Genomic DNA, 13,820 nt, shown 5'->3' on the forward strand with positions numbered 1-13,820 from the left:
TTATTTTATTTTATTGCTTAATTTTCTCTAAATCGGTGTTTGGTTCCATAAACAGGAGGTTCTATTTGCTGTTTCTTAGTACCAAACTCTTATTCCTTGTGAACCAATCAAAATTATCCACGTCAACAGACTAACGTTTTCTACTGGCGTGTTTTAATTACAATGGTTAACTTAATGAAGTTTTAAAAGAATTAGAAGCAGGTGATAGGAACTCCATAAAGCCAAGTTAAAAAAGTGATGGCGTCGTCGGCTGCTGGGTAAGACGGAAAAAGACAATGGACAACGGTGGTGACTGGTGAGGTGGGCTGCCCATTTTGCGGCCGTGTATTTTGGAGCATTTCGCCTACTCTGATTAATCAGAGCACAGTCCACAGCTTAAAAAGCGTGAGTTTTATATAATTTTTTTTATAAATCTTATATAATATCGAATTATAAGTGACATATTTTCGTACATTTTGTACTATAAGCCAGACTTAAGTGAGGCCTCTCAATTCAAGCACTTCATTTATTCATTATTCCATTTTAAGCTACATTTAGATTTCATTGCACCCCCATGACATCTAACAGAGTTTTTATCCTTAAATTGCATCATCATGATGCATGTGGATAGTATCTAATGGTGTAATTAATGCCCTTCTATTTTTAATTATAGAAAGAATTAGTTTGGCAGACTAATTATTTTAATATAAAAAATAATAAATATTATATAAATATTAAAATTAAATATATATATAGTATTTTATATATTGCAATTATATTTTTCATTTTTTCATATTATGTTATAAATGTTGTATTTTTTATTAATTGTTTGATTAAAATGTATGATTTGTTAATATTTTTTAGATTGTAAATTTTTTTACAAAAATATTTAAAACAAAAAAAAAGAAATATACCAAAAGTTCCTTCTCCAAATTATCCCAATCAATTTATTTCATGCTTTAATTAATCCTTTTATTTATTTATTTATTTTTGCCTTTCTTTAGGTGTCCTTAAAATTAAGAAATCTTAAATTTAGGTTAATTTTAATATATTATTATAGATATGACAATTGATTTTTTTATGAGATAATTAATTGTTTATTTTAATTTTATCGATATAAAAATTAATTTTTTATTATTATCATTGTTTTCAATTTATTTAAATTAAACTCACATTCATTCAAATAGACTTGTAATTAATCAATTTTGAAATTTCATAATTTAAACTTGAAGAAATGATTTACTCAAAACTTGACTTACGGCCCATTAGATCACCAATTACTTTTGGTGTGATATGATTAAAGCATTCAATCGTGTCAAAAAATAGTTTGGATATTAAGGTCCTATGAGTTTGAAGCTCCGACCATCGCATTGAAACTACAATAGAGTATTGGACTTTAATAGTGTGTTTAGATTGAGGGGAGGGGAAGAAAAGAAATGTAAAGGAAACAAAATTTCCATTCCCTTGTTTAGATAAAATTTTAATTTAAAGAAAATGAAAGTGAAGAAAATCAAATAACCTTTAGTTTTTTTTATAAATTTAATTTTTTTAATATAATAAACCCTAATGAAAAAATCTAAACAGATCATAATCATCTTATAATTTTTTTAAAGTTATATCTATTTTCAAGTAAGTTTCATATATCTCTTTCAATATAAAATTTTTTTATAATTTTTTAATATTTTTTATTTTGATGAATAGTTAAATATGAATAGATATATTTTTAGATTTATGAGATGTCGGACTAGCTCAAAATTTTTTTATTATAACAATTAATTTATATGAGTAATTAATAAATATTAGTGTTATTATTAGTAGTATGTGATTTTATTGTTAAATGCCTCATGTCTCAAAGTTCTCTAATTCAATTTTGTTTTAATATTATTTTCTTTCATACAAGTATTAGTGTATTTATTTTTACAATAATAATAATTATTATTAGTATTTTGCTATACAAATGGATAAACAAAAGAAATGAGACTATTGATATAATAACAACTGTGAGGTCAGACAAGATAATAAACATATCATAGTTCATGAGTACTCTAAAATTATAAGCAATGAAAGATTATAACTGAAAAAAATTATTATAATAAATCATTTTTTTTTTGTTCACTCTTTATCCAAATAATGGTTGTTAAAATTCTTTTTTTTTCTTTCTCTTATTAATTTTAATTATCCAAATAATGATTACATGTATAATTTCCTTTCTTTTAATTTAAAAACTTTTCATTTCCATTTTTTATTTATTAATATTTATTTAAATATAGCGTAAGGGGTTTGGTAAGATTTTCTTTCTCAGTCGTAGCTTTTTTTATTTTTAATTTTAGCCCATGTTTTTAATTTTTTATTTCTCTTGTACCCTCCTCACTATAATGTTGTAACAAAAATGTTCTTATGCTATCCTTTTTTTTTTATTTTTTATTTAAAAATATTTAAATAATCTTATATAAATAAATATAATTATATAATAATTAATCATATAATTACATAATAATTACTTTTTAATATAAAAATAATTATATAAATAAGTACATAAAAGAGTTAATAAATAAAAATTTTTATTATAAAATAATTTTAATAAATTTTTATTTATTAAAATTATTATTTAATATAAAAATCAATTTAATATATTTTAGTTATATATATTAACATTATAAATATTAAATAAATTTATTATATCAAAACTTTAATAAATTATCCTTAATAATTATTTTCTCATTATTTTTTACCTCACCGTTACTACCACTTTTATATCTAAATAAATATTTCATTATTAATTTTAATCTCATCTCTATAATACATAATCTTATTGCTATAGTAATTAATTACCTATATTATTATTATTAATTTTACCAAAATTAATCTCACCATCTATTTAAATGGATCCTTAAATATACTAATTACAATCTCTTGTCTATAAGATAATGGCATTTTTAAAAAATAAAAATGATGTAAATGCACGTAGACACGCCTAAAGAAAGATTATTAATTATATTCCATTTTTATAATATAGTGCTAATAAATTACGAAATTAGTGTTGATGATAAGTTAATTATATCAGGTGAAGAGGATTAATAGGAAAAGTTCACATTAATGAATGAATGAATGCTAAACAATGGTCAAAGTCCCACCTCGCTTAAACACCACTTTAACTGTCATTTCCTTTATTAATTAGTTACACTATATATAAACTTTTTGTTAAATTGATATCAAGAGTTGAGTGATTTTAATTTTACTGTTGATATAAATGCTTTTTAATTTTATTTGATTTTATATCTTTTTACTGTTAACATTTTAGTTTTTCCAACATAATTTTTTTGAAAACATAATTTTATTTTCACACACATAATGAATGTATAAAAAATCAAAATCCAGTTATTATCACGTGGCTTCCATTGCAACGTAGTCATTTTTGTCTTTCCTTCTCTCACTTAGCTTCAATTAAATTAGTTTACTCAATTCAATTTGTCTTTTTTTGGAATATTAAACTCATTTCCATAAAAAAAAATAAAAAAAAGTCAGATCAAATTTGGTAACTATGGGAAATTAGTCAACTTAATTTTTCAGAAAATTAATAAATGAATATTTATTTTATGGATGCGTTGATTTAATGTTTGTGGTTGGTAGGAGAATGATATGAGTGAAAAACACGCGTGGTGGGGATGAATTCATTTCTCAGGTCCTTTGTTAGGTATGAAGTTAAAATCTAAATTTTATAGTAACACATTAACTTTATGTTATTTAAGGGATGACAACCATTAATACATGTTTCAAGTTATTGTGACTTTGTATCTTTTTCTAGATTTTGCTTTTTACACACTGAAATTTCCCATTTTCTTTCTCCTTGAATGAAAAGAAAAACCAAGAATAAAATCAAAATATGACAATAAGATTTGAAGCGAATAAGTTATTTAATTTTTCAAATCAAAATAAAATATATCATACTTTTCATGTATCGTACATTTAAAATTAATATTAACCATCATTAGATTACTAAAAGAACGTAAAAACAATACCACTTATTGTTGTGATCACGCATTTACAAAATTGAACCAATCCTTTCTTGCGTGCTTGGTTGCTGACATGATATTGTCATGATGATGATGATGCATGTAGAAAATTTTACATGCAAACATTGCATGATCTTCTAAATATCTTGTAGCGTCAAAAACAAAAACAGAAACAAAAACAAAAATGAGATGTAAAATGAATATAAGTTCGCATCATATATATTGTTAATTGTACTCATGAAGATTATAAATTTGAAAAAATTTAAACTCATAATATTTTTATGTTTAAAGTAAATAAAGATTGAAAGATTAAATATAAATTAAAAATTAAAAACAAAAAACAAAAAGTAAAATGAGATAAAATACGAGCAGGCATTTTAATGTGCAATATCGTAATTCCTCAGCATTCACAAGTAACTCCTGCTCCTAGCACTTCCTGATTCTCCACATTAGAATTGTATCAGATACTGATGCTGTTGGGATGCACTTCAATCTTGATTGCCATCAAATTCCCAAAATAAATTGACTAATTTACTACAGATAAAACCGTATAAGAAAAGGTCTAGTTAAAGAACGTGAATGCCCACAGCCCATAGACATAGACATAGACATTAGTGTTTCGACGATTTGATATCCATTGCTGAAGAAAATTAAAGGAAAAAAAATACAGAAGTTAGTTTGAAGCAATACTGTACGGCCCATTTTACTCGGAAAATTTGAGTAGAATAAAGCCATCAAACACGGCACAAGTCAAACTTTGGCAGCAAATCTTAACCCACTATAAAAGCCTTTCTCTCAACCACACCTTAGAAAGTGGTTAAACAGTAATTGACTAAACAAATCATAGGCAACGTCTACCATGCCTTTCACAAGGCTATTATTCTATTCCTTTATTCTCTTTTTCCGTCCCGACAATCAGATTGAATAAATAAATTCTTCATAAGTATCTCATCATATCCATCAAACGTTGAAAATAAATTATACTACCCACTCATCATGTCAAAGTCCATGGTTTCATGCTGCTTATACTTTCAAATTTTGATGACAATGCCAGATGATGACAGGTTATTGACCTTGTGGGTGTTGCTGTTAACAAGATTTTTTTAATAAGAAAAATGTCACACCGATGACTATGCGCCACAAACACAGCAATCAGTATCATAACGGCCTGTTTGATGAATACATTGTAGAGATCAACTTTGGGCTTTGTAGCAATACCCAGCCAGCTCATCTGGCCATATCTTTTCCTCACTCCTCAGCCTGGCTTGCATTTAGAGAGTTCATATTCCACCATTTTAACACCTGTAGAACATGAAGTTAAAATCGAGGAGACAATCCTCCTTTGCATCTCTTTGAATTCCAATGCCAGCTTCACATCCCAACTAGCATTTTCCCTGCATGAATGAGACAAAAAACCCTGATAATTTTTTTCCTATAAAAGAAAATTAGATTCAGCTTCAATGAATTCATAAATTATTGCTTGATATTTCTTTACCTATCAACCAAATCTGTGTCACCTAAATTTTCCATCAAGTCATTGAATGTGGATTGTAGATCTTCAAGAACTACTTTATCAACTTCTAAGTCTGATTGTATCTGGGGAGGGGGATCAGAAAAAGGAATACAAATGACTCAAATATGTCAACATTTTGTGAATGATTGATTAATCAAAAACATTAAACTAGTTATCAAAGTTGAAATAATCAGACAAGACAATAAAACTCTAGTATAACAATTTATATGAGCAGGACGTACACAAAACACAGAAATATGGGAAGGAAATTACAGAACTCTTAGAGAATGGCATAGGGCTCCGAGCTCTACGTAGATAGTCTAATAATGGCAATGGTAAGCCATAATAGAAGATATTTTGATTGTTTGACAGCCAAGTTCCCCGGACCATGTGGGAGCTCCAGTTGTACAGGGGGCAATCCTCAATGGAGTCAACTTGGTCAACATCAAAATCTGCAACAAAATAAGGCTTAATAATTATTCAGGGAATAAAACTAAAAGGCAAACTAATAAACAATCAGGGAGAGTAAAAAAAAAAAAAAGTATTGGAATCCATTAAAGAATATATATATATATATATATATATATATATATATATATACAAGCTAAGTGAAAATAAAGCTTCAAATACTCCCAACATATGTAGGGGCTGTAGAGTGCTAGAGGCAAGAAAGTTACCCAATGGAATCACATCGTAAGGGTTGTCTCCTAGTGGTAAGAAACCATAAAAGGTAATAAGATGTGAACCAGAGAAATTTCCATAACTAAGACAGCATTGTTCTCCAACAGTGCAAGGTCTTGATAGAGGAAATTTCAAGGAATTTGTTGCAGAATCTACTTTGCCATAGTGAACTATGTGTGGATGTAACTGAAAAGAACAATACCTGAATATCAACTAGAATAAAAACTTAGAAAAGACTGCAAATTAGATGAGAATAAGTCTTCGTATATATGCATAAGACATTGGAAATCATCATGGACTTGGTTCAAGAGAAACCTGGGATATGCTTAAATTAGATCTGAAAATTTAAAACATGATATGGTGACACGATATGAAAAATGAACACGAAGGTGACATGCTTTAAAATTTTATAACTATAGATAGATTTAACAAAATAAAAAAAAATGCATTTCTTGTTTTCATGTTAATACATATTGTGACACGTAATTTTCATATAAAACATGATACAAAAATAAGAATTTCAGTATTTTATACGACACGAATACACCAATCGCCAGTATAGCCTAAATATCTGCCTTAAAAATTGGTTGTACCTATATAAATGTTTGTAACAGCAATTTTAGGAGAACATATAAAAGTCATCTAAATAATAAAGAAAAAAACCAAGATTTTCTATACTAGCACATATAGGTTGGTACATGTGGTATAGGTGTGGTATTAGCAATACTAGAAAAAATAAATTGATAAACAACCAAACACCATAAAGGTAAACATGGTCTAAGATACATATTAGCACTTAATATGTTAATGATTCTCCTACCAACCAGTACTTCAATGGTATATGAAACTATCTCTGATGACCTTAAATTGTACTATAGTCATCTAACATCAAATAAGAAAAACAGATTGAAGGATGGTAGATAACAAGAGCAAGACTGACTTACAGAATGATTGAGAAAGCCTCCAACAGGAATCAAGCAAGTCCTCAGCTTTCCATCAGCAAACAAAATTTTCATGCTGTTAGAATACCACAGTTCGCAAGCCCATAAAAACTGCTCCCACGTGTAGAGCTCTGGTGGAAATATATCAGGATGTTCATTGGATAGTGCAGGAAATAACTCATCATATCGAAGATGCAAATGCTGCAAATTGAAAAAGACCAAAAAAGACGAAAGGTTATACATTATATTCAGAAAAGTTCACATCTGTCCACATAACGCATTTATCAGATAGATAACAAATAATAGTTGCAGTTTTCTTGAATGACCCTAATTAATATCACAAGATTGAACTTTGGTAAGCATAATATAATTCCCAAATGAACCTTGTCTATAGCTACTAGAAGTCACTTTGAAACAGCTTCAAGTCATAATTTGTCAAGTATTCAAGGTTTAAAACCAATGGCTAAAGCTGCATAAACCCAACCAAGGTAAAATACTGAGTGATGGAAATAACACCACTTAAAACTCTCCCTCATGTGTAGGCCTAATAGAACAACTAAGGCTCTGTTTGGCAAATGCTTTTGCTTTTTTTTTTTTTTGGCAGAAAATGAATAAAAAGGAAAAAAAAACCAAAAATAAAAAAATGAATAGAAAACCAAGGAAAAGTAGCAAAAGCATCTACCAAACACAATCTTAGGAAAACAAGCTTATTATACAGAAAAGGAAGCAAGAAGAAACCCAAGCTCTAACACCATGTTAATTATCCAACCTAAAACTAGTTGGCTACAAGTGGAGTGATCCAACTTTAATAGGAAGGAACAACAAAGCCGAATCCTAGCTGATGTGGCATATAAGACTACTTAAAAATCATCAAAAACCCAAAGATGCACAACTCTTCTAACATCTACATCATTTCTGCAAGTCCATGATCCTATCAGAAAAGAAAGTCATAACTCTCTAGTAGACTCTATATATGAAAACAGGGTATTGGACAGCATGATAATGGCCAACCTCTTTTGCTTGCATTATCTCTTCAAATAGCAAAGTTCCATCCAAAGCCATGATTGCTTCAACTCCAAAGCTCAATCCTGTAAGACCAAAAAAAAAAAATGGTGGACTCAAAAACTTAGGAACACATATTTTACTTTAAAAACATTCAAAAAGATAGAAACATTATATAAGACTGGTATTGCACCTAAAAGGATTATACTAACCTAGCTATTAGTTACTTTATCCTTGAATAAGATTAAAGCATTTATTAACTTATGCACAGCATGACACAGGAAAAGGAAAAAAATGGAGTCTTTTCCATTTGAATCTATAGCCTCTAAAATTTCAAAACCGTTGTCATTGTCAACAAATAGGACCTACTGATTTACAAAATATGGGTTTGCTAATGGGCATTGAAAAGTACCAACAATCCCTTTCTGTTTCATTCTCTATTTGATAAAACTCTTGATATAACTAGCATATTAAACTAGGGCAATTCCACCACCCTAGGTGTCTGATCCAAGAATAATACTTCTTCCTTATCCTTACTTCAAATTATCATTAATATTATCTTACCAATGCAATGATGTTGTACTAGAAAGCATAGAAGGCTTTCATTATCACAGAAAAATAAAAAGGCTAGATACCACTGAGTTCTCATGCAACTATTTTAAATTCTTTCTTGCATTGATGTGCTGCAAACATGATACAGAAAAACTCTAGTTCCAGATTATTCTGTTAGTTCCGTCTTAAGAGAAAAAAGGAAGAAAAAAGAAAGTGGGAAAAGCAAAGAAAAACAGCATCTAGGCAATCTGTGGTTCAGTGATATGATTCCATATTATCCCACAAGAATCCTTGAAGTAGAATATGTTAAGTCTGCAATCTTTGACAATATCCTCTTGGCTAATGAGGCTGGTGATGCGGGCCATGGCAAAGAAATGGAGAAAATTCTTGTCGAAAAGGTTTAATTCTAGGTTCTGGAACATGGTGGTTTTTTGTTTAACTCTATGCTCTGCAGCATGGGGAGAAAAAGTTTAACTAAGAAATTTTAGTCTCATATTTGAATTACAAATAAGAAAATAGGACAAAAATATTACAAAGACAGTGACTCTACCACTTTAAATTTAGTCCCATGTTCAGAAAGAATCACTCATCAGCATCAACAAATTTCCAGAGTATCAACGATAAAATTCAAGAACAAAATGATCCTCAAATATACATTTCAAATTTTGAAATAGTGTTTCAACTCTCACTTTATACGGGAGCAAAGCTTGTTACTATTTGAAAGAAATAAAACTAATCTGCTACAAACTAGATGTCATCAACAATGCACATTGCAGCTAAAGGTCAAACCTGTGTTAAAATTTTCTGGTAGCGTATCAAAGTAAATCTTGAATTGTGAATTACAGTTGTACTTCTCCTTCATGCTCCACAACAATGACATAGTCTCAGATGACATCCCATCAATCTTTGCTAATATTTGATACTGCAATCAGATTAAATAACAAACAATAATGTCCTCAGACTGTTAAAATATCTATGCTATATTATATGCCATATTCCACGAATTTATTGTCACCTTCCAGTAGCATAAGTTCCATATAAGCATAGCAGGTAAAAGTGACCATGAACCAGATATATGCCAGGAAATGTGATCCAAACAGATGAACACATGCATAGAAATGACTAAGGGACAAACAATGATGCAAATTATCTATAGCTTTTAAATGCATTGCAAAGATACCAAGTAAGACGTGCTATGTGTCACGAATCCCACATTGGTAAGAGAAGAGGGTGGTCTTGGGCTTATAAATCATGGGTCTCCCTCTAACTAATAGACATGTATTTTTGGTACGAAATGTGGATTCGTGAAAAGTGGTATTAAACCAGACTCAACTCTTCACTGATGAGGGAACCCCACAAGAGATACCAAGGTGGAGGTAGGCTTGGACCAAGGTGGGTACCTCTCCTCTGTGGGTGAAAGAGCCAGTGCAATGAGGGCGTTACAAAATTGGATGGGGGAGAATGTCACGAATCTCACATCAGTAAGAGAAGGGGGTCGTCTTGGCTTATAAATCATGAGTCTTACTCCACCTAATAGACATGTCTTTTGGGTGGGAATGAGCCCGTGATACTATGTCCTATTGTAGCAGAATTTATAGACAATATCAATTTGGAATAACCAAATAATATCCAGAAATCTATTAAGTCTAATATACTTCTTTTTTCCAAGTTTAGGAGATTTTGAAAGATGTTAAATTAAACTCAGGTAAAACTAATAATAAGCTAGAAATAAATATTTTGTGAAATTATGAAATGTACCATGTCAGTTTTATGTACAAGATCCTCGGAGATTATAATAGATGCAGGAATCTCCAATGCAATGTCTCCAACTTCCAGATCTTCCATTGCAATGGCTCCTCTACCAGCTCCTTCAATATCTGTATGATAGTGAATGCAAGAGAAGGAAAAGAGTAAAAATCTAAATATCCTTTTCTTTTTCTTTCAAAAGTATTTTTTGATTTTTTTTTTTTTTTTTTTGTGGTATGAAAGCATCATTTCAATGTTAAAGAGCTATTATGAGGTCCAAAAAAGTAAAGAAAAAGAAAAGAAGGAGAAATAAAACAAAACGATGTCCAGATGCTAACTAACAAGGAATCACTAAAATATCAATTCTAATCTTGAACTTACAAGCTATCTGCAATCTTGTTTTTCCACCATTGTTTTCAGCCCACCGTACTAAACGCTTCTCTTTATCACACTTGTAGTTTATATCCATTTTACTCTCCACTTTATCCTTGGCTCCTAATGCATGAATCCTATTAAGAATTGCATTTCGTAGATCTTGCAGGGCACGCATTTGCATGTGTACTTGACTGGAGAATGAGGTTTTGATAAGTGAAAGGATCAAATTTAGAGCCTCCATCTCATTCCTGGAGCTGTAGAATTCCTCTCCATCAGCTTGACCAAAATAAAGTTCTACCTGCATCCCAGAAGCCCATTGCTATTGAAGGGACTTTGTGAATTTGTGTCCTGGCACTTCATATGCCCATTTTGGTGTCACTAGTCATTCATCAGCATATTGAAGGGACTCTGTTGTTTTTCTTTCTTTGTTTTTTTTTTTTTTTGGCCAAAAGCTTATTCAAGAAGCCTTGTGACAATACGTTCAGTACCTTTTTTTTCTTTATCACACTTCAAAACCAAGAAAACAAAAGTACCGGCTACAAGAAAAAGTACTTGAGGAAAATACAGTTCATCAAAAGTTATTTCACTGTAATCCCACCATAAGAGAAAATAAGTGGAAGTAAAAAAGCTTAACCCCATATTGATTCTTTTCACCTGCTTCCTACCATGATTTGCAGTAAAAACCAATGGTTATAAAGAGACAAATTGCAACTTACCTCATCTAAACGTATAATTCTGGCTATCTGCAGCAGCTGATTCAAAGTAGCACTTAATGAATCAGGACCCAAAGAGCTCTTAATACATACAATTTCTTTGACACCAAATCCCCTATCACTGAGTAATCTCTGCCCAACATGGGAAAGAACAGCTAGTTAACAGAGAAGATCTTTAGCATCAGCTAATCTAGAAACCTTATAACATGTCTAGTCTCAACTTCTCTACTTCAAACTATTTAATAAACAAAAATCAGACACACCATACACTTGCTTAAAAGGTGAGGCATGTTACATATTTCCCAAGATTACATCTTATTCATCTTTACAACTCTAGAAAGTAGTGATAACTACTATTAACACTTTGAAAGGAAAAGTCCCAAGTCAGCATATCTTGAAAAAGAAAATGATAGAGACTAAAACATGTTTACTATTTTCTCTAACCTTCTTTTTGTCAAAGAAAGGGTCATCGTCAGAAAGCTCAATAAATATTGAATAGCCATCACCCATTTTTGCTGTATTATCACATGAAAAATGCTGCAGGAAACCAGTAAAAGAAAAAAAATAAATAATATTTTAAGAAGGAAATCTTAAACATGATAAATTAGTCAAAATTGTTAACCCTAACAATATTTGATGGAAATTAATATGTTTTTAATTGCTAAATTCAAAGAGAAACCACCAATCAATGTGAGCATGGGAGTGCATGAAAGCAGACCTTCACTATGCACAGATGCTGATAAGCATGTACATAAGTGTGCACACAGATCTTCAATATAGCATAGATGGAAGAGAGAGAACCTATGTGGCAACATACCAGCCAATCCATGGTGGTTAATTAATAAAGCAACAGTGGTTATTGAACATAAAAAAATCGTTTCACGTTCCTATATTTAACAAGCAAGTTTTCAATTGATTTATAAAGTGGAATTAACAGATAGAAAACAAGTTTTGAGATTTTAAAAAATTAGTATTCAAAGAAGTAAACTGAAATGACATAACTCTTAGCAGAAGTAGCATGATTACTTCATATTCCTGTTCAGTCTCCGAAGAAGGCAACATGCCAGTTACACATGCAAGTGCAACATGAAAAGTTAGTTTAATATCTCAATAACCCATTTCTAAACGACAAGGCAATAACTAAAATAGAATCTCAACAAAAAGAAATGAACCAAACAAAATTAGACCCATTAAAGTCCACACTTTCTTTTGCATATTCCAATTGAAATGTGGATATACACGAGGCTGAGGTCAGCTAAAATCTGTGATGAGACATAGCAAAACCATTACGCATTTCCAATTTCAATATAAGAAATAAAACTCACATTCAGAAACTAACCCCAAAAGAAAAACGATAAAGCAGAAGAGTAATACAGCATAAATAAAAAATATATAAACCCATAAAAGAGGTCAACTTTAACATAAATGGGCAATACAATATTAGAATCAAAGCTCATAAATATCATAAAAACACAATATTACACACCGATTGCAGATAATAAAAACACAAGTAGAAAATGAAAGTTTTAAAATTTAGTTCTGGTTGGTTAGTGACAAACATAGCAGCTGCAAAAGACAAAAAAAAAAAACAAAACAAAACAAAAGCAAGATCAAAACATCTAAAGCTAAAAGTGTTGGTTTGAAGTTAAAATTTTGTGCACCTGTTCAGTTTTTCTGATAATTCCTAGGGCTTTTACAGGCAATCCCAACAAAGCAAGAGAGAGAGACGCATAGTAAACAAAATTAAACTTGAAGAAACGGAAAAGAGAAGCGAGGTGATAAAGAGGTAAGATTTTACCTTTTCTTCCTCCATTGAGATGACTCTGAAGTGAATAGATAGGGAGAGTGTGTGTGACCGTAGGTGTTAGATTTTCGAGCGAGTGAAGTTTTGGGCGGCAACTGAACTGAAAAAACGCCAACAAGGTTTGGGAAGAAGCACTGGTTCACGAATAGGGACCTGTTCAGTTCAGTTAGTCCGGTTTGAAAGGGCCCAACGGGCCAACAATACCAACTGAGAAATAATTAGCAACATCTTTTTTACCCTCGATGATTAAACGATATTTGAACTTTCAAACTATATAATTATTTTTAAAATAATATCTAATAATTTTAAATTTTAATACTTATAATTTATTTTTTATTTTAGATGCGACCTTTTTATAAAAAAAAAAAAAAAAAAGAACTTTCAAATTGTATAATACGTAGTTTAACTAATCTTAGAAGTGCTTGTCGTTCTGGTAAACAAATCCATAATAAAATAAAACACTTTGCTTTATCGTTCACTATTTCAACCAATGCTGATGTT

General features: G+C 30.3%; 1 protein-coding gene across 9 annotated transcripts; it reads right to left on the minus strand.

The window, feature by feature from the left end:
* Positions 1 to 4,833: 4,833 nt before the first annotated feature.
* On the minus strand, positions 4,834 to 13,566 carry LOC111286311 (ribulose-1,5 bisphosphate carboxylase/oxygenase large subunit N-methyltransferase, chloroplastic). 9 transcript variants are annotated; one of them, XR_016342906.1, is made up of 13 exons: positions 13,314 to 13,566; positions 12,234 to 12,777; positions 11,960 to 12,052; positions 11,519 to 11,647; positions 10,809 to 11,100; positions 10,440 to 10,558; positions 9,471 to 9,603; positions 8,139 to 8,215; positions 7,131 to 7,328; positions 6,183 to 6,399; positions 5,784 to 5,957; positions 5,488 to 5,588; positions 4,834 to 5,386 (listed from the first exon to the last, which is right to left on the minus strand). XR_016342906.1 is itself a non-coding variant. In XM_089762322.1 (13 exons), the coding sequence occupies exons 2-13, from the start codon at positions 12,342 to 12,344 to the stop codon at positions 5,248 to 5,250; spliced, it is 1,788 nt and encodes a 595-aa protein (XP_089618448.1). In that variant the 5' UTR covers positions 12,345 to 12,777; positions 13,314 to 13,556; the 3' UTR covers positions 4,834 to 5,247. The 9 variants fall into 9 exon arrangements, 5 of the variants coding, with proteins under 5 accessions (XP_089618448.1, XP_022731948.2, XP_089618449.1 ...); XR_016342905.1 differs by having other exon boundaries at positions 5,748 to 5,957; positions 6,183 to 6,372; positions 13,314 to 13,561; XM_089762322.1 differs by having other exon boundaries at positions 5,779 to 5,957; positions 13,314 to 13,556.
* Positions 13,567 to 13,820: the final 254 nt, after the last annotated feature.

The sequence above is a fragment of the Durio zibethinus genome, chromosome 6 (genome assembly GCF_047325235.1).
Source record: "Durio zibethinus cultivar Kanyao isolate XHJ-2024 chromosome 6, ASM4732523v1, whole genome shotgun sequence".
NCBI classification, from domain to species: Eukaryota; Viridiplantae; Streptophyta; class Magnoliopsida; order Malvales; family Malvaceae; genus Durio; species Durio zibethinus.

Excerpts from the sequence above, each read along its gene's own strand:
- LOC111286311 (XM_089762322.1), bottom strand. The coding sequence starts at position 12,344 with ATGGATTGGCTGGTATGTTGCCACATAGGTTCTCTCTCTTCCATCTAT. Across the intron at positions 12,053-12,233 it reads AGCATCTGTGCATAGTGAAG|CATTTTTCATGTGATAATAC; the intron begins GTCTGCTTTCAT and ends GGTTTCCTGCAG. Across the intron at positions 11,648-11,959 it reads CTTTCTTTGACAAAAAGAAG|AGATTACTCAGTGATAGGGG; the intron begins GTTAGAGAAAAT and ends CATGTTGGGCAG.